We start from the raw sequence: 25,618 nt of genomic DNA, 5'->3' as shown, positions 1-25,618 counted from the left end.
CCTGCACAGCCAAAACGGGTAAGTTTGTCAGAGCACACGGGTCAAGTGTCCACACAGAATGCATCCAAGAGGAAGGGAATGTGCTACCTTCCTTTTATCCAGAAACACTTTGATTAAGTATTTAGCCAGAGGTGTGCTGAATATACCATCTCTGCCTGAGCAGATCTGTACCCTCACCTCCCAGGAGAATGTGCTATTAGGCTATAGAATAAACTGGGACCAGTGTTTCCTGGAGGAGCTGATCTATTTTGCGCAGACAAATAAAATATTAATTGAGCCAGAGCAAGAGAGTGAAGAATATCATCCTGACTCTCTACCTTAGTGTTTATGATACTCGTGGAAGGGAGGGAAGAGCTTTGGTTAAAGCTTTATGTCATACATTGTCAATAAGGCCAAAGCATTTTATGCCCATTTTGCGTGTCTCCAGTAACATGGTCAACTGCAAGTTGATGGCTAAAACAATTAATAGGAGCCACAAAGGAGGAAGATCAGGATCTAGGAAAAGGGCAGAACAAGTCAGGATGTACTGATGTAAGATGGTTGTTTCAAATCATCCTAGCCTATTTACAAAGCTGATGGAAACAATCTCTGAACCATGAGCTTTGAATGCTTTGAAGACTCATGAGGGCTGGATGAGGTGTAAGAAGGCTGAAAAAGAACAAGGAGAAGATAAACTGAGTAGTCTGTAATTTCTTAACTTCATTCCTGGAAAAAAAATGGTGGAAATAATCAAATGAAGGAGATTATCAGGAGCCAGCACAGATCTGTCAAGAATAGATCATGTCAAACTAATTTAGCTTTCTTCTATAACAAGCCTTGTGGATACAGGGGAAGTAGTTGTCATACCTTGTCATTTGTAAGGATTTTGACGTTATCTCACAGGCTTTTATCATAAGTGAAGCAAAGAAACATGGTCCAAAGGAAAACATTACAGCAGGGATACAGAACTGGTGTCGATAATCCTACTCAATGAGCAATTCTCACTGATTTCCTGTCGAAGCAGAAGACTCTATTGAGCGGGTTGCCACAATCTTGAGCTGTGGCTTGTTAGTGCTTCATGTTTTCATTAAATACATTGTACTTTACATTTTAATTTCAACCTGGATGACCGTTTAGAGGAAGTGTTTTTTAAAATCTGCAGATGGCATGAACCAGGTATAGGCTGGTGGAAATTACTGGAATTCAAGACAAGCTTGTCAAACCAAGGATCTGATTTGAACAGCATCAGAGTGAATGTAAAGTGCTGTCCATGGGAATGATTAATAAATTGCAGCCAGCTGTCCATGGGAGCCAACAGGCCGGCTAGCTATCCTTCAGGAGAAGAGACAGGATCTCTAGAGGACCACAAGTTCAGTGTTAGTCTAGAACATCATTCTATTGTCAAAAAGGAAAACATCATCTTACCAGGTTGTGCAAATGGGAGTATAGGCTGTAAGACACATCTAGTAAGCCTTCAGCTCTGATGAGCACATGTAAGCCTCAGCTGAAATGTCATGCCTTAGTCTTGTACTGTGCTCTAAGAAAGTGTGGTCCAGTGAGAGAGAGTGCAGACTAGGATAGTGAGAATTGCTGGAGGTCAAGGGAAATATAATTTGTGAGGAAAGACTGGAATAATTAGGGTTGTTTAACCTAAAAGGAATAAGGCTGAGAGGGGTCAGGATGCTAGTCTGGCAAGTGCAAGAAAATGGGAATAATATGTTCTTCCTGTCCAGGGTGGATAAAACAAGGAGTAAGGGTCTTTAATGTGCCATCAGAGTGATTCAGACTAGACTTTAGGAAGAGTCCAAAAGGATTGTGATGCATGGGAATAGATTGTCTGAGAAAACTATGGCAGCTCCAATCACTGAAGGGCTGTAGGAGGTACTTCTGGACCAGAGGATGGACTAAATGGTCTCTTGTGCTCTCTCAACGCTATTTTGTATGATTAGTGTCAAATATTCACTGAAGCAGGAACTGGACCCAATCTGTCCTCTTGCAGAAGACTGCTTAACCAGTAGGCTATAAAGCTATATTTACTTCTGTGCTCTCTCTGTCTCTGGCCTCATGCTTATTTAATTCTTCCATGAAAAAAGCCTAAGAGCTTAAGCAGGAACAGCTAGGAGCAGCTTACTTTAAACTGTCTTCTGTAGGAGGAAGGTAAGACTTGAGATCTTTCCAGGTACAGTAGAGAGTTGAATTGACATCTTCCATAATTTAGTGAAGCTAGTCTCTCCACTGAGATACTAGATAAATACCTATCCTACTGCATGCTGTCAGAGAGAAACTATAGTTGTTGTCTCTTTCTGGGTGGGGGTTCAGGGCTTGGAATCCAAAACAGAAGATGCCTCCCTGATAACCAGAGCAAGATGCCTAAACCCAGACAGTTTAGATGTCCCTCTCTCTTCAGCGTTTGCTGTAGGCAGGTTCAAAAGGCATTTATTTGGTGTATTGTGATACTGAGGTGCCTAGTTCTCCCCATATTTTCTAGTGGACTTAAGACTATGGTTTCTGCAAGGCATCTCACCTTCTTCCTAGACTTAGCTCCAACATCCGTCTTCTGAACACGGACATCTGCTGGAACTCCACACTGAGGTTGCCTTTTCATCATCCTCAGGAGAGAATTATTACAAGGGATTTATCAGTTGGTGGCTTCTTCTACCTGCCTGACACGAATTGTCTCAAAGCATTTATATGGCAGTCACTCAGAAATTCCCAACTGGAGTGCTGTACCCCTACTAGCACTCACCTTCAGTGCTTAATCCCCTCTGCTCCCATTATGATGTGTCCCAGTGGTTGCTGGGAATACTGAATAAAACATGCTGAGATATAATATTCACTTTCACTGGATACATTCTCATGCAGCAGAAGAGCTACTGCCACATGAGAATATAGAAGAACTAAAGCTGATCTGTGGTGTCTTCCATTATCGCGTGCTGAGTCCATACAAACCTCAGGAAGATATCCTTTCTTCTGTTATTCCAAAGCCTTTACACAACACAAGAGGGGGAACAAGACACCCTGCCTATAGTCAAGATTATCCAACTTTTGGGGGATGAGATAAATTGTAATAGTCAAAGGCAATCTTTTCAACTACATCAAATCTTGCTGAGCTTTCCCTGTTTGGATAAGAATTTTCTTGGTAGGGGTCTTCTTCAGATAGACACTGTGGTGTTTTAATTTGTTTTTTGGCTGTGTCTGTTGAGATTAGAGGAATAAGCTTTGGAAGTGTAGAGTTTTGCAACCATTTTATATGTTTCCTTTATAATAAAAGGAAAAAGAATGCCATTATGATTTCAAATGATGAAATTTCCTATTTTCTTCTTTTTTAGTTTACATCTTTAAAATAAGAGATTAAACACTTTTGTTAAGCATACATTGAGTTTTCAAAGTCAAACACTTAGAATATAGAGAAGTAATTAAAAGGGTTGCCTATCCATCTTTAATTTGTCTTCTCTCACGTATAGGCATAATGATGTGGTCCTTAATTATAAGATCAAATACTGGTATATTTTTTTTTCAGTAGGATCCCTGTCTCATTCAGTTCACAGAACGGAATATACTTAGGGATTGAATGAGTTTTGCCATAAACGAAGGTGTTTTCTATAGGTCTCCTGTTTCATTTACTGCCAGTGATGAAGATTATGTATTGAATTGGGCAGGGGGCTGTTCAAGAACAGAAGAATGGTCTCATGTTTTGGCAATTGAATACTGCCCTGAAGAAATAGGCTTTTTCCTGCCTTTTGCCACAAATTCCTATGTGATATGAAAAAGCCATATAAATGAGGTTTTCCATGGGTGGCCACTAATGGGTGTGTTCTCATTTTCTGGGTTCCCAGTCTGAGACACCTAGGGTCTTACTTGCAGAAGTGCAGAGCTGGTATTGTATGGAGTTCTGCTCTCAACATGCACAGAGCTGGGGAAAGGTTAATCCAAGGCATTGCAAATTAGGAACCCAAAATTAGTGGGTGCTCTGGCTATTTTGACCTTAGCCTCTTCGTGTCTGATTTCACTGTCTGTAAAATAGAGATAACAACCCCACCTGCCTCCCTGGGAGAACATCCATTAAGGCTCATGAAGCACTGAGATATTATGGCAAAATAGCGCCACAGAAAAAGACCATGAGGAAATTAGTATTCTGCATTCAGTGATGGGTTTGAAAGATGTGTGGCAAATAAGGCACTTTGCCATGCCTGAAATTAGGATAATGGGAAAATACTGAATCGCTACCCACTCAGTGAGCTCTGTCTATCCTTTGTAGTAGCTGGGGTGGGGGAGACTTGCAAGAAAAAAAAAAATTATAAAGACTATTATAAGGCGTATGCACAAGGGAGTCAAAGCGGCGTTTCAGAGGTAGTCTCCATTTTACATTTTCTGTTTCAGCCTTTACCGTGTGCCCAGAAAGATGCTTGTAAGACAGGCTTTTTATGTAACATATGAGTCACGCTACTTTGTACTTGTGCCTGTGAACGATGGGTTGCAAAATAATTGGGCAAAAATGGGCCAAATGTGTTATCACTGAAACTAGTACTACACTTTTCACTGGTGTCAGAAGATGTCATCTTAGATCCTTAACAAATCAGTCCTGGAACACTCTTGTTATTACTCCTTTTGTATGTGAGGAAACTGAGGCACAGAAGAAAGTGGAATTATCTGCTGAAGTCATTCTGCCTGTTTTCTCTTTATACAACCAATAGCTTTTAAACTACTATTCATATGCCTTGCATTAATTAATCCAGAAATGACAGAAAAAGTATGGGCTTGTTCCTCTCTTCTTCCCCTCCCTTCTCCTCACCTGGAAGAAATAGCTTGAGTAATGCAAATCGTTTGTTTGCTTTATTTGCCAGTCGCTTTATATTCATGTCTGTGGGAGTGGGGTATTTATCTGGGACTCCACGGGAGGATCTCCTGAGGAAGGGCTGAGCTGGAGAGTTGAGGAAGCAAGCAGGTCTATGGTATCACAGGTCCTATGTCCTGACCTTGGTGCTGTTCTCATGAAGTTCAGGCTCTCGGTTGCTGCCCTGAAGGATCTCCAGGTGGGGAGGTTGTGCTCTCACCAGGAGAGGCAGTCTGTCTGGAACGTAAGCTCCAGATCAGGGTGGGCTTAAGAAAGAGGTCAGAGACTTCAAACTGGGCTTAACAGGGAGCCTGAGAAGAGGCAAGAACCTCAGTGATACATGGTCATATGCTTTTATTAATGAGAGCCTGCCTGGGGTTTCTCCCTAGTCTGAATACGCTGTTGTTATTGTGGGCATTATGAATGTCTGTATTGCCTTCCTCAAATCTCTGGTGCATAAGATGGGACACAATTTTCTGGCCAGGCACAGATGGGAAATTTTCCCACCATTGCTGCATATGCTGGCTGCTGATGAACTGATATGTTGCCTCCTAGGCCTCTGTGTCCATGAATTATCTCTAAAAGAAAGTTTACTTCTCCCAGGGGAACACAAAGCAGCCTAACATACTCAAGGGAGAGTTTTTCTTAGCAAAGACTGAAATGGAAATACAGAAATCCCAGTACAGAAATTCAGAAGTCTTGGGAAAAAAGCAATTCATCGGCACTCTGTAAGCATGGAAGAAGAGTTGTGCCTATGTCTGTTGTCCTGAGACGTGTCAGCATGGCATGACACTGTAAACCCGCCAAATCTAATTGGTGGTTATGGCGTGAAGCCTATGCCTTATGAGGATACCCTGTCTCCTATTTTGAGGACCTTCTGCTGAGATTGCCCTCCATGGCAGCTTAAGAGACCCTCCTCCTGCTCCTCTGGAGTTAAACCTCTGGTTCTCAGGACTGGTGCAGAGTTGATGGTCAAGGTGGGGTGATCCAGAGAGATTCTTCATGGAGGCAGTATAGGTGGCCAAAAGAGATGTAGGTGGCCAAAAGAGAAGGTCCTGTTGGCAGGTCTGGTGGAAGGACACTGCCAGTTAAGAATGGAAGTGGAGAGGCTGTCAGTGTAGGGAAGAAGTTGCACCTTGTTGCAAAGTGAATGTGTGGTTGTCTCTCTGGGCCAAACCTGATGCATGTTTGCCAAGAAGGTAGTGGAAATGTAAGTCTTCTGTTAGCATTTGTGAGGTGGTGGGGATTTTGTAGTCCCTACTGCTCCCAAATCAGATGGGGTTTCAGCCTACCCCAGGGACAACCCCTGCTTCTGGCTTTGTCACAGAAGCGTACACTGCCACAGCACAGAAATGAAGGGGGAGGCAGAAAAGGTGCTGGACTAGGTCAGGAGATAATTTTGTTGGAAGCATCTACAATTGTGTGGCTCCACTGGCTTCTTCTCCCCATAGAAGGAGAAGCAGTGACCATAGCAGATAATGCTGCAACTTGTAAGCACCCACACCAGAACTGAAGAGGCCTTACCAAGCTAAGGTCAGCCTTCCTGTTTCGCAAAGTGCAGTAAGTGGCTCCACTGGCAGGGCTTGCTTTCTTCTCTTTCTCTTCTGTGGTTCTGACCTGTCCCTGCAGAGAGCAAAATGTGCTCCTCATTGCTCTGCATCCTTATATCCAGCCCCATTCAGTTCCATCTTTCACAGATGTTTCATTGCATCTCAGCTTCACACAGTATGGTATCATCGATGCTGATATCCCCAACCTGTAATTTTTCAACTTCTCTCTTGGGTACTTGCCTCTAAGGTTTTCCTGCTGTCAGGCACAGCAGACGAGAGAGCATGCTGAGTACCTCTGAGGGGTACCATACAGAGTGATTCTGCTGTTTGGAAATTTGTTTGTGAAAACTCTGAGCAGCACAGAAATGCCTGGAGAAGCTAATCAGAACTGGAGATGGGCAGTGTTAAAAAACACAAGTTTCAAGTACTATGGTGTAACCAGGAGGTCAGTGTGCTGCCAGTGGCAGTGAAATAGCACTCAGTTATACAGAGCACAGGAAAATGCTGAACAGGATTTCTGTCATTCCTTTGCTCCACTTTTATCAATGCCCTGTGCTTCTGCCCTGCAGCACCCCTGCTATTCCAGTTCTGATGTTGCAGGGTAGCCATTGAGTTGCTGAAAACTATGCAAGGATATAACTGATCCTTTGAACAAAGTAATTCTCTGTTCAGTAGCTTTTTGTACATATTAAATGATTAAATCTTTAGGGGGCTTTTCCCTGATGCAGTAATTGTGCACTCATTAAATTGCCAGATAAGACTTACTTTCTATTAATTTGTTTTTTGCTAAGAAAAACGTTTTGTTTTCCACTGATAATCCTGCCTCATGTAATTCAAGGATGGCCAACTTGCGGGTTTGAAGCCACAGGCAGATACTGAGCAATTGAAGTATGACTCCCACAATGGAGATACATCATACTACTGACAGCACACTACCGATGTTAGGAATACTTTTTTATCAGTATCTCCATGTGGGAGGAGGCTCTCAGGGGCTTCTGAGGCCAAGAGTTCCCTACAAGCTCTGGGACTCAGCTGGGCACCCAGCCTCACCCCATCCCACACTGGGTGCTGGGACCCCAGGGAGCCGTTGCTGTTTTCTGCCTGGGAGCTACTTGCTGAAAAATCCATCACCTTGCCTAAGGTACTGAGTAGGGGTTTGACACCTCTTGGACATTGGAAGGTTTGGGTTTTTTTAAGATGCTCATGAAGCCAAGAGGTTTGAGCTCCCATGATTTAGTTAATTGCATTTTAGAAAGTGAAATCTGCATACAAGTTGGATTATCCCGCATTACTAGGAGTTGAAATAGATTTAGGCTTCAGCTACAACATAAGCTAGTATATGCGTGAAAAAGACCACAGAGAAACTATGTTAGAAGAAAGTTATTAAGGCTGCTAAGTCAAGTATTAAAAAATTAGCCAATATTGGAGATGCAGTTGCCTGTGCAACCTCAGCATGGTCTCCTCTTGTGAATGTATTTCAGTACACTTCTAGTAACAGGAACATATCTTTATTTTTCTTCCCAGGGATTCCTACCGCATTCAGGTCACAGAATGGACAGTGCTCACTTAATGAGCAGTTATTCAATATTTTGTTCTCTCATAATAAGTCAGCGTGTGACCCCACAGCTTTGCTCTATAAATACTATTCAAACTCTGCTCTGAAATCAGAAATACTAATTTTCTCCTGGGCTGTCTTGTGATTTCTGAGCACATCCCTAACATTACTTAGTAAATCTTTGCAACACCCATGTGAGATATCTGAGTATTTTCATTCCATTTTTGGAGATGGGCAACTGAGGAACAAAGAGTTTGGTCAGCAGGACTCCCTAATTTTATGTGCTGAATTTGAGAAACAGAGGACCTGACTTTTATTAGTAGTTTTTACTTTCAGTTGCACATATCTGAAAACATCTCCCATTACTGCCAGCTGAAGCTCTGAGTGCTCAGCACTGCTCCAAATCAGACTCGAGGTGTCTGAAGCCAGCTACTCAGAGATGCAGAACATGCCACTAGGAATCACCATGTGAAAAGTATGGGCCAGGATAACAGAGGAATTCAGCAGCAAAGGTAGAGCAGTGCTGTAGGACAGCCGTCTGTCGGCTGCCCTAGCCCTGACATCGTCTGTTCTCCTTTGCCAAGCCTCTGCCTCCTGCATTTTAACTTTCCAACTTCACTGCAAAAAATAGGACCAAGATTTTAATGTAATCCCTTTATACCCCTGAGTTTCCTAAGCGCCGAATATCCAGATTTCCTACTAACACTTTAAGTCTTCTTTAAGCTCCTTTGTTTTACTTTCAGCAGCTATTTACAAGCCTAGTTCTAAACAGTGGCAGGGTGGTATCAGGTAATTTACAGAACTGTCCTAACAAATAAGATTTAGATAGGCAGGAGCCTAGCAGGATTTTCAAAGAGCCTTGGTGCATAATTGGCACTTGTTTCAATAGGATTAAGGCAAGTAGGCATTTGTCAAGATCCCACCATTCATTCCTTAAAACCTGGCCCTTTAATTCTTCTTTCAATCAAGTTTATGTTGACCCACTAGAGCTAAAGCATAGGAATGTATACTAAAATGTTAATAATTCATGAATGTTTGTAAAGTGCTGTGAGAGTACAATCTGGAAAGCAGGCCTCTTGGGGGGATGTGTTGTATTTTCTTCAGGCTTCAAAATAATTGCTTCTGCAACCAAAGCAAAATACAGGTGGAAACTTTTTTCTTCTGCTTTGCACTGAGATGAAATGCTAGTTACCTGAAAGCCCGAATAGGTGCTCCAGTTCTACACTGAGTACTCTCAGATATTACTAAGGATTAGGCAGATCCCAAAACCTTGAGTTAGTGACTGGTTTGAAATGTGAAGAAAATGTTTGTGCATTCGTAACTCATTCTTTCTGGAAGGGATCAAATGACTCTTGTTGAATTCAATCTGTTTGAAAATATTCTGTATCTAGGCTTCATTTCTGATTTTGTTTCAGCTGGATTTAGTGAATTGGTTATGCTAACTGACTTCAGGCGGTGCATTTCTTGCAAATTACTCACTCCACTATGTTTTTTTATATATGTGTGTGTGTGTTTGTGACATGCAGTTTGTGATAGTTATACAATATGACTTCGTCTTTTTGACTGGGAAGGAGGAAAAAGAAAGAGTTACTGAAAAAAAAGAAAAAAAGAAAAAAAAAAGCCACACTCCTGGGCTAAAATTTTAGATAGGTAATCATTCACTATAATGGAATTTGCAATATTTGTATCTATTTTCATGGCTGAGGGACCAGTTCATCTGAAAAGTAGAGTACAATGAATGACATAACCTGGCCACATAACGTAGACATTTGCACACCACAATCTTTGCTTCATTTGAGCAGACCTACAATTTGCTTCACTCCAATGATGTGTCTTATGAAGGACTTTTAGTATTGTTATCATTAATGGGTCAATAAATTGGACTGGTGAGAACCTGCCTTGTCCTGTGACTTCCTGAAGAAGCAGGAATTATGTCTTTCTACCAAGAAATGGCTCTATATTTTAGATGGTGCTAGGAGAAAGCAAGCTGGTCCCTTTAGTATCTGAATTGTTTTTCCTCTATAAACGAGTGTGCTGCTTGTGCCCTTTCTTGTGTTCAGCACACTCCCATTGTCTTGACTCCTGTTGCTTGTTTCATTGCTTCCTTTCCCGGCACCACAAGTGAGATATATACCAAAGATGTAGAAATAATAATGGTTGTCATCATCATAAATCCTCATGCATTTGGCTCTTCTCACAGTGGGCACCTCTTCCTTCATCTGGAAGCTCACCATTAGGACAATAGGAGCCTGGATGGAAACTCTAGGAGAACCTCTGAAAAGTGTTTGACATCCTTCCACTCCATCTTACTTGTCCTAGCCTGCTCCAGCTACCCAACTTCTTGACATCCTCAGAAAACTCCTAAACGTGCTGAATAGCACTGGGGGGAGGCTGACAGGAAACGGAGCAGTCAGACTCAGGACTCTGTTTAACAATCTGCATGGATTGCTAACACTCGGCCATTCATAAGTTCCCCTAAGCTTTTTTTTCCTTCTTTTTTTCCCTAAGTGCTTAGCTATTTTCAGCACCATCTATGTTCATGACTGCAGCTTTTCCTACTGCCTTTGGGAGTCTGATCCACACATTGATTTATTTTTAGCTATATTGCTAATTATTATTTTTGTGAGTATAGTGTTTCATTATTCATTAAAGCTGGGGAGACATTTTAGTAATTTCTCAGTAGAACAAAAGTGAATTCAGTAACCAAAGTAAGATCTCTGAGTAGGTCTTAAGAGGGCTAGGAAGAGTGATCCGGCAAAGAAGGATGGTATGACAGGTGAGAGCCGTTGATATACGAAGAAGTGTTACTAAGAAAGCAGAAACAAGCTATTCTCAACATGGACAAGATGCAGGGGGCTGGCCGAAACTCTGGGAGGGACTCTTTAGTTCACCAAAGGAATAAACTGCCAAAGAAACCCAGAGAATCATCTTTGGGGGAAATGTCCAAAGACTGGTAGAAAACACTGCTCTTGCAGGGTGGGTTAAAGATAAAGAAAATCAGCCCTGCAGCAGTGCACAGGGACGGCCTAGAGGACCCTGGAGATTTCTAATTATTTGCTCTTCAGTGTGTGACATAGCTGTGCAGCGTGAACTGGCCCTTACTAACAGAAGAGGAAACACTGCACACTTTCTGGTGTTAGATCGTCTGTGCATACTTCCCAGTGCTTTCTGTCTGGCTTTGCACAGGATCCTGAGGGAAGAAGGTTCCTATTCCAGAAACTCCCAAGTCCTCAGGATGAAAACTCTCTTTCCGTATCACATCTGCAGCAGAGCAGAAAGAAGTGGAAGGAGCTTTGTGCACCCTGCCTGCCCAGCCATCCCCTCGTCCTCTCCAGGGGTCCCTTTTCCCTCGACTTCTCTGCCAGGGGGGCTGCTGAGTAAAGCCCTTCACAGGGAGGGCTCCAGGGGTGCCTGGATGTACAGTATGGTTGTGCTACAGATGCACCAGATACAGAGTGATCTAAACTGCGTGCCTGGGGAAAACACATTACAATGTGCAGTGCTTTAAGGCTACTGCCTTCGGCTTCCTGACTGAAGAATGGAAAAAAGCCAGAAGACTTTAGGACCAAGATGTTTAAAGCTTATTGAAGCCCTTTTTTAATAACAACTTAAAGATGGGAGGCCCAGGGAGTGAAAAAATGGAAAAAAAGAACAGCTCTCCTACAGCAGGAAGCTTAGGAGAAGCTCTGGGTGGCTACTTAAATGTGGCTGTGATGCGCTAGCCCTTATAAGTGGCAAAGCCAAACACTTGTGGCTTTTTTCCCTAGCACATCTATTCAACATGTTCCTTTTGGCTGGAGGTCTTTATAGCTCTAACGTAACAGTGTCCACAAAGGGTCTATCGCAGTATGCACTGCAGGCTTGCCTCCCTCCCTCCCCCTTTTTCAATAGGGCTGCATACAGTAGAGGAGCGAAGTAGGAAACAAAATGGCTCAAAGCCACATGTGCGTTTCCCATAGCTCAGTGCCAGTCTCTAGAACAAGTGATTAAGCCCTGAGGCTACTGGGTCTCTTGTTCAGCTGCCTGTGGCCCCAAAAGATCTTTCTAATCAAAGCCATGTCTGTTCTCTGGTGACAACCCTACCTGAAGGATGGGAGAGGGGTATGGCACAACATTATGCCTTCGGCACTGTGCCGCTCAGGAGTGACAGCTGCAATCATGGGCCCGATTCATCAGTTTTACGGACCTTGGAAAGCACTGAAGTTACACAAACTGGGCATGGTCTCAGGCAGTCAAGCCCAGGTTCTTGAGTGAAAGAAGCTGTGTCATACAGGTCCCCTCTGGAGACCTTTTCAGATTCTGACAGACACTTATGCCTCCTTTCAGGATGTTCTCATCCTGCACTGACAGGAGGGAGTAGATGAGAGCACAGCTTAAATATTGCACAATGCTTTACCTTGCTACAACACCATGCATTTGAGGCTCTTGCAACACTACAAATACTAATTCAGTTAGGTTCAGAGTCCTTCTGGAACATAACAATGTCTCCTCTTGCAAGTTGTTTGGAGCAGCAGACCACAGAGGTCGTGTAAAAATTATCTCTAGTGAAAATGTCATTGAAATCAATGAAATTACACTCCACTTTCACCATCCAACATTGCATTTGGCATTGAACTTCCAATAAGATCTCAGTACAACTGTTTGTTAATAAGCTGTACAAACTTCGGGATAGGAGGAATAGAGAGAGATGGTCTAGGTCTTCTCACACTTTGCTGTAAGTCAGCAGTATCTAAGAGCTCATAGTGGGACCAGTGACCTGTCTCCTATATTTGATATCTTAAGAGTAGGTTTAACTCTTCCCGTTCTCACCTGAACTAGTGACTAAGGAGGGAGGAGATATGGGATCTCTCTCCTTCTTTCTCTGCTTGTACTATAAACACATAAAAGGAATGAGAAAAAAATGTATGCCAAGAATGATTGCACAGAAGGTTTTCTATAAGGTCTCCGGCACCCAAGACATGCTGTTGCTGTGAAGAATTCAGATCCATAAAAGAGGTCCATGTCTTACCCATTGCTTGCGGTGAGTTCATACACATGCTGTCGTGAGAGCCCTATCAGCCACCTTGCAGAAGATCTGTGGAGCAAACGTCAGCACCAATGGTACCACTGAAGCAAAGGTGGCTGGAGAGAATGGCCAGGGCAAGCCAGAGGAAAAAGTACATGTGGACGCATGAGGACAATCTCCAGGTCAGTCAAGCCCGGATGGGCATGAAGATCTACAACACAAATCAACAAACTGAGCTTCCGTGAAGATCAAAGCCAGCACTCAACACCATCATTCTCTGCCTCCAGCAGCAAGGCTGACACCCTGTCCTAGTGGAGCTGGGGCTGGTGTTAGCGGGGTCAGGCAATCCCATGGAGCAAGAAGCAGAGACAGCAGAGCCAATCCTAGTTAGTAAGGAGCGGCCATGCCACTGAGACCTGTTGAACCCATCAGAACCAGAAGCTGAGAAAAAGCCAGCTGCCCCAGTGAGGAGACGGAGTCTATACCAATAGGTAGAAGCCTTTGCTATGGATTCCTGCTCTTTGGGGATACAAGATCCTGGTACGCACACAGTTCAGCTCTGCAGTGGGGATGTGGGATTGGTCTATCTGGACAAAAGCTGAAGACATTATCAGCGAGGATATCTTAGACGGATCTGGTTTAGATCCAGTTTATCAAATTACGTAGACCTGCAACTCTGGTATCTTGGGTTTTACTGGGAACAGCTCTGGTGATTTCAAGGATTGTACTCTGCTCCTTGGGGAATGGGGAAGCTGTTGGCTAAAGGTAGTGCTGTGGGTTAGGCTGTCTTTCAGGAGATTAGAAAAACAAAAGACAAAGGTCTTATCAGGAAGATAATGAACAGTAAGAAAGGCAGTACTGACTTTACTGTCTTTGCCAGATCCTGATCAAGAATCCTGGTTGCTACCTTCTTCAGGTCACCCTGTCATTTCAGGTGGGATACACACCCCTGTCACCCCTGAAGTTCAACTGCTGTATGTGGCTGTGGGCACAGGTAGCAGCTACAGGGTTTCACCCCAGCAGTAGCTGCAGTTCAGGAGGAAAGAGACCTTTTCTTCTTTGTGCAGGTGCTAGGTGTAAAGCAGTGGGGGTCCTGTAGAAACTGTAGAAAGTTTCCTGTTTCCTGTAGAAACATCACTGTCCAGATGCTCTGTGGAGCAGAAGTTCATTGTAAAGCAGTGTGGGAAGACAGAGGAGGCTGTTGCACAGCCAAAGCATTTTCCTCATTGAAGCCTTAGTTGACATGAGCATGGCTGATGGGATGGTCTGTGATAATTGAATAGGATATTCATGAGAGCACCTTGTCTCCCCTGCAGCACCACAGCAAAACTTCAGGTTTCAAGGGCAAAATAAGCATCGCCCTTTATATTTTACAACTAGGGTGACACAGAGCTACAAGCGAAGGACTGAACAACCTTCATTCCCCACCTGGATTTCCTCTCTCTTATCTCCCTGCTGCCTTGGAGAAGCTGCTCCATCTTGCTTTCCCCCTCCACTGTCCAGGATGGGGAAGGAGCAGGAAAGGCTCAGCCCAGAGCTGTCACACATTAACTCACCCCCCATCCAAATCAGCCTGCTTACTGACAGGGCCAGCTCCCCAGCAGGGCACTGTCAAGAGGCTGACACAGGGTCCTCAGGACCACTGCTAGCCCAGTGCTCATGGAAATGACAGCCAGGGTTGTGCAGCAAGGTGACGTGGGCCAGAAAGAGCACTGCCAACACCTCTTTCAGCTGTGGCACGGTCAGTCATGCAGATCTGCTCCAGGAGACCCTGCTTGGCTATTTAGCTGCCTGTTTTTTCTTGGTATTTCCCACTGTCACACCCTTCGGATGTGGATCAGTGATTTTATCTCTCTCTCTCCCTTGCACTCTCCCTTCCTCTGTATCTCGTCTCTGTCATTGTGCCTCTTATTTATTTGCCTCTTCCATTCAGTGCCTTGGCTTTGGACAGGTTTTACCTCTCTCCCTGCCTTTCCTTTTCTCCTCTCCATTTGGTTCCTTTGTTCTTCCCTCTCCTCTACTCTCATTCCTTTCCTTCTCTGCCTTGAGCTCTGTCTTCTCCCTCCCCTAGTCTTCTGTCCTACCAGACCAGCTCCTCGCAGTGCTCCTTCTACCCACCCTGGGTTTCAGCCCCACACCTCCCCTTCCCTGCCCACCCCTGCAGTGGCAAAGCCTGGGGCTGTGCTGGGGGGGAAGGTCGCTGCTGCAATAGCAGAGCCCACCCTCTAAGAAGCTTCCCAAGCCACTGGGAATTAGTCCATGCCTTGCTTTCCCTAATTGCTGGGGATGTTTGTTTGACTTTAATGAACTTGCAAATGCTTTCTCAGAAGATAATTGCCCCCATTTCCAGTGACATAAACTAAAATAATAATAATAATAATAATAACAATAACAATAACAATAACAATAATAATAATAATAATAATAATAATAATAATAATAATAATAATAAAATAAAAACAAATACAGCCCTGAGCTTACCATTAAGCAAGAAGGGAGCTACTTGATGCTTAGCTCTCTCTAAATCTCTCAATCACTAGGTTGAGAGATTTCATGGTGTTGGCAGTCACTGCCAGAAGGAGGTGCCAGAGGAGATTCAAGGTTAACAGGCAGGTTAAAAAGAAGGTTCAGAGACTGGATGGACTTGGGGCTTGAGTCTTTCATTGTTATTCTGCTGGCTGCAAAAACCCTGGGCAAACCAGCAAGGAGCACAAGTGGGTGCTGAGGTAGTGACAGGGCCTCAGTCTAGTTGCCTATGGACTGATGGTCCCGGCACGAAATTCCTCACAATTTCTAGGTGCAACCAGGAAAGGTCAAAGTAACCTCAGAGATCAGCAGTGGAAGGGCTTGTAGTATCCCCACCTGCAGTTTACTCAGGTTGGGGAGAAGTAGGGATACGTCCCATCACCAGAGCTGGGTGTAGCCCTGTGTTCCCATGAAGGGAATGGGGTAGGAGCTGCAGGACACAAGCTGCTGCTTCTTGTGGAAATGGCTCTAGAGACCTTGCATAACCCTGGGCTCTGGGGAGGCTCAGCAGCTGCCTGCACCAGATCTCAAGGAAGCAAGTCTGAGCTGTAAATTAGCCTCTGGCCCTTTGCTGCAGCTAGAGCAGAAGCAAATGTGTCCAGCCCTCATGGGGGCAGGCACTCTGAGCCACCAGAGATTAATAACAATTCCCTGAAAAGTTTTGTGGAGTCCAAAACTAAGCAAGCAAGAAAAAAAAGAGAGTGAGAGAGAAAAGGTGGGGAGGGAGAGAGATCAATAATTCAGGGTTTCATTACCTGCTCATGGTCAGCAGACCCTGGGATTCAGAGTCTGAAGGTGTTACTTTAAAATAATTGACATAGCAGCAACCATCCTTGCCCAAACTGCCCCGAACAGGACTACACAAATCACATAGTTTGAGTCTGGATAAATTACTTTTTAGTCCAGTGACATCCAAGCTTGCATTTCTGTCTAAGCCCATCTGCAGCAGAAATCACATATTCTTTGAATGGACTTTTCTAATCAAAGCATAGTTCAAAGGAAATTTTTCACCTGGTCCTTTTGCTGAATTTCTTCAACATGGTCTATTTTGGGAGTGGATTTACACTGTCAGCTTGGATACCTTCCTGCTTAATTTCCAGGCTTTGGTCCCTTGATCTGAACGCCTGCTGGCTGGCTCCTTCTGGGGCGACACAAGTATTTCCCTCCAAAAAGGAGACTAGGCACTACTGACAGCAGAGTATGTGCCAAGATCCAACCTGAAGCAAGAGCATAGATGTTCATCATGCCAAACACCCGAGGCCTTCAACACAGTCCACACAGACTCAAGTGCCCTCAAGTGCCCTCACACACTTAGGCCATACCCCAGGATATACACATGCCCTTGACATTTGACTGTACAAAGCACTGCCTGGGCAAGCTGCAACCCAGTCCTGTTTCTGAGACTGTGGGTGCTTTGAATTGAAAGATGAGTGAATGCATCCTGTGCCCCACAACCACCGAAGTGCTCCACAGAGCCCAGATCAGACCCAAGGCAAGTGCTTTTCCCCAGTGACATCCATGAGCCACTCTGCTCCGGAAAGCATGAGTCCTGGACATCAGCCACTTTGCATCAGCTTCAGGGGCAAGGCTCTTCTTTCTTTCACCCAGCCTGCAAAGGCAGCATAGGCAGTACTGCATGCCTTTCTCCATTTAACCCCTGGAGTTATAGGAGCTTCAAGGTGGTAGATGACACCATGGTTGACCACTAGCTTAACAGAAACAGTGTGACAAACAGAAGGGAGAGTCACAAAACAGGTGAGGAGAATATAATGGATTTATTGAGAAGGCACACTGAAAAATATCTAACTAGGTCTATCTTAGGTTATTTTCTACCTCTCTTCTCAGTCACTGTATGCAAGTGAATAACATCCATCCATCTGCCTGACCATCATTAGCTTATTCCATTCCAGGCACCATAAAATAGAGGGGAAATTTCCTACATGTGAGAGGATCTTGTAGAGGAAAGGATGGAAACTCCGTTGTTAGAGGATTTGAAACTGGAGAGCTGAAACCCTGCTACTTATACCCCGGGGAACCATCCTGCATAAGGCTTCAGAGAGATGAATTAACCTTTTCTCTCTCAAGGGTGTTTTACCCACCATCACCATAGTCATCCTGGGAAAAAATGGAACTCTGTTTCCTCACCCTGCAGACAGGTTGTGCTGAGAGGTGCCATCCTCTAGCCAGGTGTCTTCACACCATTTAACTGGGTTAAAAAAAGCTGTTCTCTGTGCTAAATTGCTTCCTCACTTCACAAGGCATGAAAGCCTTTTCTGTCTGTCATGTGTCCATGCTTCACTCCTTCTGGGGAGACAGCTGGTCTTTTTTTTTAATGCATTCTGCTCCTTAAATGCTCTCTCTGAGACAAATCAGGTCATGTAGAGCCAGGCCCACAAAAGCATTGAGGTGACTCAATCCTGTGAAATCAATGGGAGTCAGGTGCCTAAATTTCTTTGTGAGTCTGGCCCAAGTGACCTTGAATAACATCATTAGGAACATACATTGTGCTCTAGTCAAGATTAGAGCATGGGCTGAGATGCACCTTAACCCCACAAGTACCACAAGCGATTAGTTGATTCAGCACTACTTCACCTAGCTAACTGAAGGAAAGATTTCCACACATACAGGTGTCATGAGAAAGGAATGACTTGCGGTCCCTATATCTTTGCATGGAGAACATGAGTTGGGTTTTTTTCTTAATAATCGCATATCATATTTACCTTGGGTTGTGAAGTGGGTTATTGATAACTGTCACTGTCCAGGCTCTGGCCAGTAGTGATGCCTTCTCTGGTGAAAGCTGTGTAAGTCCTAAATCTGGACTCGTGGCACACGGGTTTCAGAATACCAGGAGACGGCAACGTGAATTGAAGGGCTCTGGGATTTGGTGTCATGTTGAAGAGGAGCTCCTATCTAAGGACAGAAAGGAGCGGGATACCAGGGTGATGACTGAGTCTATAGCAGCCTGATCCTAGGATGAACATTAGGGAGGCTGGCACATGCTATATATTGGTGGGCAGAGAAACACCAGGAAAGGGAGAGCTATGGAGAGGGGCAGAAGAGACCGTATAATATTGAAAGATCTTTTAATGGAACAGTAAGTTCTTTCTTGATCTCTCCATCCCAGCATCCAAAATACAAAACTATGTGATTATTTTTCCAAGGCCAGACAATGAGGTACACCACGAGAGACAAGTGGACAAACAGCAAGCAAGGACCAAAGCACTCAGTCCCCTCCTTTCTTGCTGTTTGCCTATGTGTGGCTGCAAACACATGGAACATCTGGAAAACATCTAGTTTCTCCATTTCTCCTTTCCTGACATACCAGCATGTGGGACATTTAGAAGGGCCTGGAGGTTATAGTAACACTTTCTTCATTCTTTGCCATATTTTGACCCCTCTGTAAGCTGTGGGTTTGGAGATGGAAGGTGGAAAGGTGGCCAGAGATTAGAAATCTTCTTGGAGTCATGGCTCCATCCAATTTCCACATTCCTGGTACCTAAGAATTAACCTCTGCCCTACCTGTGTCTTAAACATTAATTTCTTATCTCCTACTCTCTCAGCTATGTGACAGCAAGGGAAGTGTCACTTACAGGAACAGTCTGCCTGGGAAGGGATGTCCTAGAAACCTGGAGGTGTGGCAGACAAGCAGATGGAGATGGTGAGAGGATCATCCCTCTAGGATTGGAAAGATGTTGTGGGCTGTGTAGATAGAGACATAAAAGCTTAACAGTGTGTTTCATAAAGGCAAAGCTTTGAACGCTGGCTTCAGTGGGTATGTGGGGATGGTCCAAACAAAAAAATGGATGTGTTTGACTATGTATGTCCTTTTATACATCCATATAGCTATGTAACCACCACCCTCAGTGATTTCAAGTCCTTCTGCCATTGAAGGATCTATGATTTGTTTCACACTAAATGAAACAGAGGACATTTGCTCTGTGTAAAATGACAATACATTGCATGCACACTTACAATATCATGAATATGTCAATATTAAGTACTAGTATGAGTTTACTTTACACATAAATGTGTAAATGAAGGGTGTGTGTGATGGAATACTAATATATGAAACCTATCCTTACGAGACCTGATTCCTGGCTGGGAGCTCTAGATGTTGTACAAACACTAGTAATAGTAGTCACTTTATTCCAGCCACAATACTACAACCAGGATGTCATACACGCATGGCAGATAGATAAGGCAGACAGATTTCTTGTTTTCCACTGAGGTGCTTTTGAATACATCCTGGCAGGGCTGACTCACCCTTTTAGCTTTCCAAGGAAGATAAATTGCTTTCCAGGAGCTTCACTGTATACAGGTTATTTTTGAGCAGCTTCCTTAATTAAGGTTTATCTGCTGTGTGCGTAATCCACAGATGAAGAGCCCTTGTCTTTTTTTGTGTGAACAGAAGTTTCCCTCTGAACAATCTGTTTCTCACCCAACCCATTGTTATACAACATGACACACATACTATATGGATACCGTGTCCTACCCCAGAAGTAGCTGCAGGCCAGTGGCCTGAAAATAAGTAATTTCAAATGCCTGGGATGCTTCAGTGGGGAAGGACTGAATAGAAATGGGACTCCTGAGGGCCACAGTTGGCACAGACCAACTATTAGTACATTTCTTTCATCCATGACCTTAAACTCCACCTCTGCCCCAGCCTCATGTTTCTTTTCTTTTATATCTGAAATTATGCTGAAAGCACCCTGTTGGAAATACATTTTGCAGTTGCAAACCTTGTGATCTGGCAAGGACTCAAACTGATGTCATCCCAGCTGGGATAAGAGGACAACGATGTCATAGGCATAGCAAAGGAGCCTTTTAGCTCTGTAATGCGGTAGGTGCGGGTGAGAGGTTTCAGTCTGACCTCCCTGGAGAGAACAAGTGCTCTCCCATTCCCTGCCAGGTAAAGGGCTCGCTGGCAGTCAGCTCTCCATGAGTTCATCTGTCAGAACAGCAGGAGAGCCAACCCTGCGGCTCGCTGCACCCTGGCCTCCTGCTAGCAGTGGGAAAGAGATAAGCCTTCACAGGGCTGCATAGCCCGGGTAACAGGGTAACTCCTCTGGAGTCAGAGAGGCATGCGTGCAGCAGGCCACACTTCATAATAGCTGTCCTGGTGGGCACAGGAGGTACGTGGGATGAGAGCAGCAAGGCCAGTGGCAAGAGAGTTCTCCCTTCAGTCAGTGGGTTTCATCTTTGTCCAGGGATTAACAATTTTGTCACATTCACTAATGGTTTTGCAGGAATCAGGCATATGGGACTGGACCTTTAGGGTCTTGTGGTTATGTCTAAATTGTCTTTCCACTCTCCCAATCCTGCTGCTGTTTGAAATTGGTCACAGTCCTTAGGGAAAGAGCGTCAAAGCTAGGGCATCTAAGTGTTATACAGTGCTATAAAGGAGTACCTAGCCTATCTTTACGTTGCTGTGGCTACAGTGTAATGCAGGCATACTCAAGCTCTCCTTAAACCAGCTAGTTCATGTATCAGTAGTTATGTTGCCACAGCAACACAGGACTTACTGCAAGCTGTAAAACTTGCCTAAGGAGCAGGATGGATGACCCCGTGCAGAGCTCTGCACTACCCTGGCTGGATCACAGCTGTTCTATGAACATGCTAGTTTAAAGGTACTTTTCATTTGTTTCCATCCCCTTGTTCTGAAATAGGCTGAAAAGCTTACCCCAGACGCTACATAACACAGTGCAGAGTTAGCTGTGCAAGCAAAAGACATACATGAATGGTTACAGCATGCTAACATCTACATCGTCTTTACACATAACCATCACCTGCCCTCGGACAAGCTGAGACGAACATGAAAGCCCGCTTTCCGTACCACGTCACTCAATGCACTTGGGGAAGTGTAGACATAACTGCTCAGCTGTGCCCCTGTGATAGGTACAACAACCGTATTGTCCCTGGCCATGGTCAGGAGCACAAAAACTCCTTGTGCTGAATTCTGTGTGCTAATATCAGTTGCATATTCATTCACAGGCTTTTTCACTCACCCCCTACATAAGCATCCTGGCGCCTAGTCTCACTCCCAGACTTATTTCCTGCTGTATACAGACCCAGCTTCACCCCTGCACAGCTGTGTGGAGCGGCTCTTTTCCTTGATGATTTGGGGCTGCTCCTTCCTTGGCCACCATACCCACTCAAGCTCACCATACCCACTCAAGCTCACCCCTGTTTACCTGGGGAACGATCCCAGGTGGGCACCAGTGCTAGGGTGGGGGATCCTGTGCTCACTGGGGACCCAGTGGGAGATAGTGGGTACCACCTCTGGCATGCCAGTGGCCAAGCATTTGGTTCACTGGCCCAGCTTCACTCACACATGCGTGCCTGACCCTGTCTCACACTGTGGCAATGATCACTTCCAGTCTGTTTCCCAGTGATCGCTGCCAGTGTGGCCAGTCGTCTCTCCCCCTCTTCACAGGCATGGTGTTTCCAGTGCCACACGTGCATGCTGCAGTGGCTTCTTCTTCCTTATTCCAGCTGCACTCTTTGAATGTATTTATAGGCTGTCCCCTCTCTCTGCTCTTCTGGTCCTGGGCCTTTCCCCAGATGGCACCTCTCAGTTGCAATGGCCTAAGGAGTGCTTTCCTCTTCCCGCCCAGGAATAAACACTTGGTGTCTTTCTCAGCCAGCTCGTTTTCTTTCTTTTGTGACCTGAGCCAGTGTTGGAAACCAGGTGCAGACAGCAAAGAGGCCAGTGGCTCTGCTTCCGAGTAGCTCTTTTGAATGCTTCCCAATGGGAATATTAGTAGAACAGTATCCTTTCATCAATATGCAGCTGAGCTGTTACTTGCCCAAGGGCTGCTAAATTATTGGGGTGAAGCATGGTATGTCCTGTAAATTCAGTGGGGGTTTACAAGCTGAACATTATCTGTCTGCAGCAGACCAGCATGAGGCACAGGCTCTGTTTTGGTCCCATTTAAGACTCTAATGCGTGGCTTAAGCCTAAAAACATGGGGAATGCCTGTTCTTTGTTGCAAGTCTGACTTCCCCCCAGTAGACAGAGAAATAATAATAACCTGCTGAAATTGAAAAGACTGATATCTATCTGCCTATTATTCCTTCATTGAAACCATGAGTGGGGAGCAGAGGCAAAGTGCTTGGAGTGCTTGCAGGCAGGGCATTTGTGAGGAGTATATCCTGTGAATATCTCTGTATGTCTGACAGCATGCATCTGTGGTGGGGCGGGCAGCAATACTATTCTCTGTTGGCAGTCCCGAGCCAAAAAGCTACAAAGGACAAAACACTTGATGTCATTAGAATCACACACCTGTGAAACAAGGTGTCATTAAAAAGAAACAAAGACTTGAAGGCAAAGGTGGATTTGGAAGGACTGTGAAAATCCCCCTCGGGAGAGTGTTTTGAAAATGAGGAGCGGAAAAAATTGGTATATTTCAAAATGGATGGGAAAATAAATCATGAGAATAGAGACAACCCAGCTGGTGCAAGCCTTTCCACACAGCCAAGGTGCTCTCAGCATTGCTGATGGAGATGATGAGGTGCTTTAAATTCCTTTTACGAACCCCCTGTGTCTGTCCAGCCCTAGGATGAAATTAGAGCCACCTGGCTTCAAACCTATACCAAATGGAAAGGCTGCTTTGAAACTTGTCACTGGTTAGCAGGAGGGGAAGGTGGGACATTCCCAATAAAACCAGAGCCTGGACTGCACCTGGAGAAATCTTAACTTATCTCCCTGTTTTCTCCTCTGCCCTTCTCCCTTGTTCTTCTTCAAAGGTTGAAAAGAATGAGGACGGGGACCAAAAGATCGAGCAAGATGGCATCAAACCAGAAGATAAAGCTCATAAGGCAGCCACCAAAATCCAGGCCAGCTTCCGTGGACACATAACAAGGAAAAAGCTCAAGGGGGAGAAGAAGGGAGATGCCCCGGCATCTGAGACTGATGCCGCCGACAAGAAGGAGGAAGGCCCTGCTGGTGGAGCGACCGAGAACAAAGAGAGTGAGGCTCCCACTGCCACAGAAGCAGCCGCCGCTGACCGTGCCCAGCTGGAGGAGGGCAGCAAAGACAGCAGCGTGCCAGCGGAGGAGAAAAAAGGGGATGGAGCCGCCGACACAGGCTCAGAGCAGCCAGCCCCACAGGCTGCCACTCCTGCTGCCTCCTCGGAGGAAAAGCCTGCTGCTGCCGCTGCCGCCGAAACGGAAAGTGCCACTAAAGCTTCCACTGATAACTCGCCGTCCTTGAAGGCTGATGAAGCCCAAGACAAAGAGGAGCCTAAACAAGCCGACGTGCCTGCTGCTGACACCACTGCCACCACCACCCCTGCCGCAGAGGATGCTACTGCCAAGGCAACAGCGCAACCCCAAATGGAGACAGTGGAGAGCAGCCAAACCGAAGAGAAGACAGGTGAGTGAATGCCTTGCTAGGGAATGGGCCTCTCCAGAAATGGATATCTCCCTTGGTCTCTTGGGGATGCATCTGAGGTTGGCCAGCAAGAGCTGGTGCGGGGGTTAGACTGAGGGTTAACAAGGGAATCCCCTTGCTGGGTTTTAGGGGTGGGGGGAGTTGCATGTTCTCGCCTAACACCCTCTTCCCTGCTTCCTGGCAGCTTTTGGAAATACTGCACTTCCTCTTGAGGCTCCTGTTCCTCTAAGTGGAGGTGCCACCCAGCCCTTTTTTCCATGGTGGCAGGAGAGTGTCAGCCAGCTGGGAGGCTTGGAGGAGCCTGGGAGAGCTCCCCAAGCTCTGCATATGCTAAAGACGGTGATGAACCTTCCCAGTCACACTAGCGCAGGCAGCTCCAGTGGGGCAACAAAACAACCTGGGCTGATACCAGCTTACTGGAGGCTGCCAAACTGAGCTGAAAATCTCACAAGACAAAAGTGCTCTCATACTGTAGGAGGTCATTTAGCGTTGCTGGTGGGATGGTCAAAAAGGAGCCAAAAGGGTCTTTTTTCTATCTGCTTGTGTATGGATGAGATTCCTGGTACAACCACATCCTAGTCAGGAACATCTTGTTGTCAGCATTGCTTATAGTTTCATCCACACCAATACTTCTAGCCTCTGTACTTGGAGTAGCCCATGACAGCCATACGTGCACGAAGCTTTTAGATGTGTCAGCTGGGTCAGACCCACATGGTAAGAGGATCAGGTAGGGAAAGGGAAGAGCCCTGACAGCTCAGTGAGTGAGGATAGAAGAGAGGCTTGAATGCAAACAGTCGCTCTAGGAAGTGTTTTCAATTTTTTGCTCTTGACCAAGTGCAACTCTGCTTAACCAGTTCCCCTGGGAAGAGGTGGAAAGTTTTGAGAGGCAAAAGTGAGCATGTTTGACAGAGGCATAGTGTTTACAAACCATAAAGAAGAGCTGGTTTTGAATTGTGATACTGAGCTGGGTAGAAAATGCATCAAAGACCTGAGGATACTTTTGCTCTTTACCTTCCTTACATTATCAAAGAAAGAGAACATAAATGAAAAAAAAAAGGTAACATCAGAGGTAGGCACCACATGAAACTCAGTCTAGAGGCAGTGCCAAGCATAACTGGCCTCCACATTCATGAGACATTAGTTGTACAGGGCATTCTGCATTCATTAGCTTGTTGGGGCAAAAATGTGGCATATCACCTTGATATTCATAAACAGCCTGATGTAAATGTTACAGAGCCTCAGCATCCAGTCTTGCACTTACTGATGTTTCTCCATCATTTCATTTGGTCCACTACTTCTCTTCCACAAATTACAATTCCCACTCTCTAATTAGACTTCCAAGCTTTAGAGCTAACTCAGGGCTTCAGGCGACTTTGTTCCTGCTCAACAAAGTGGACAGATAAGAAAGAACAGATATCCAAAAGGACAGATGAGTACTGGGAGAGGAGCTCATGCAGAACATTTCTGATTTAAGGTATGGACAAGGGGAGCAGCCTTCAGGAGCGTGAATCTAAACTGAACGTACACAACAACAAAGGATTGCTGGTTTTACCTCCTTTCATTTAAACATTTCTAGAGATAAGCCTTGAAATTGCATTATCCAAGTTGGCTTTTTGTTGTCTAAGACTCCAGCCCTTTGTTCTTACTTTGTGTGATTAATTGAGTGGCAAAATAAATGTCATGTGATTTGTGAAATCTAATTTGGTGTGTTGCATGCTGTACTTGCGTTGTTTTTATACTTGGGCAAAGGTATAAACATCAATGGTAAAAATAGGAC

At 45.0% G+C, this 25,618-nt stretch overlaps 1 protein-coding gene across 1 annotated transcript in view; it reads left to right on the top strand.

Moving 5' to 3' along the window:
• The window catches only part of GAP43 (growth associated protein 43), a 56,683-nt gene that overhangs the window by 9,177 nt on the left and 21,888 nt on the right, over positions 1-25,618 (top strand). The window contains exon 2 of the mRNA XM_076348956.1: positions 23,196-23,823. Within this exon, the coding sequence (XP_076205071.1) occupies positions 23,196-23,823 (628 nt within the window). The remainder of the gene's footprint in view (positions 1-23,195; positions 23,824-25,618) is intronic.

Source organism: Aptenodytes patagonicus, chromosome 1 (assembly GCF_965638725.1).
Source record: "Aptenodytes patagonicus chromosome 1, bAptPat1.pri.cur, whole genome shotgun sequence".
In the NCBI taxonomy this organism is placed as follows: Eukaryota; Metazoa; Chordata; class Aves; order Sphenisciformes; family Spheniscidae; genus Aptenodytes; species Aptenodytes patagonicus.
This window is presented reverse-complemented; position numbering and strand designations above follow the sequence as displayed.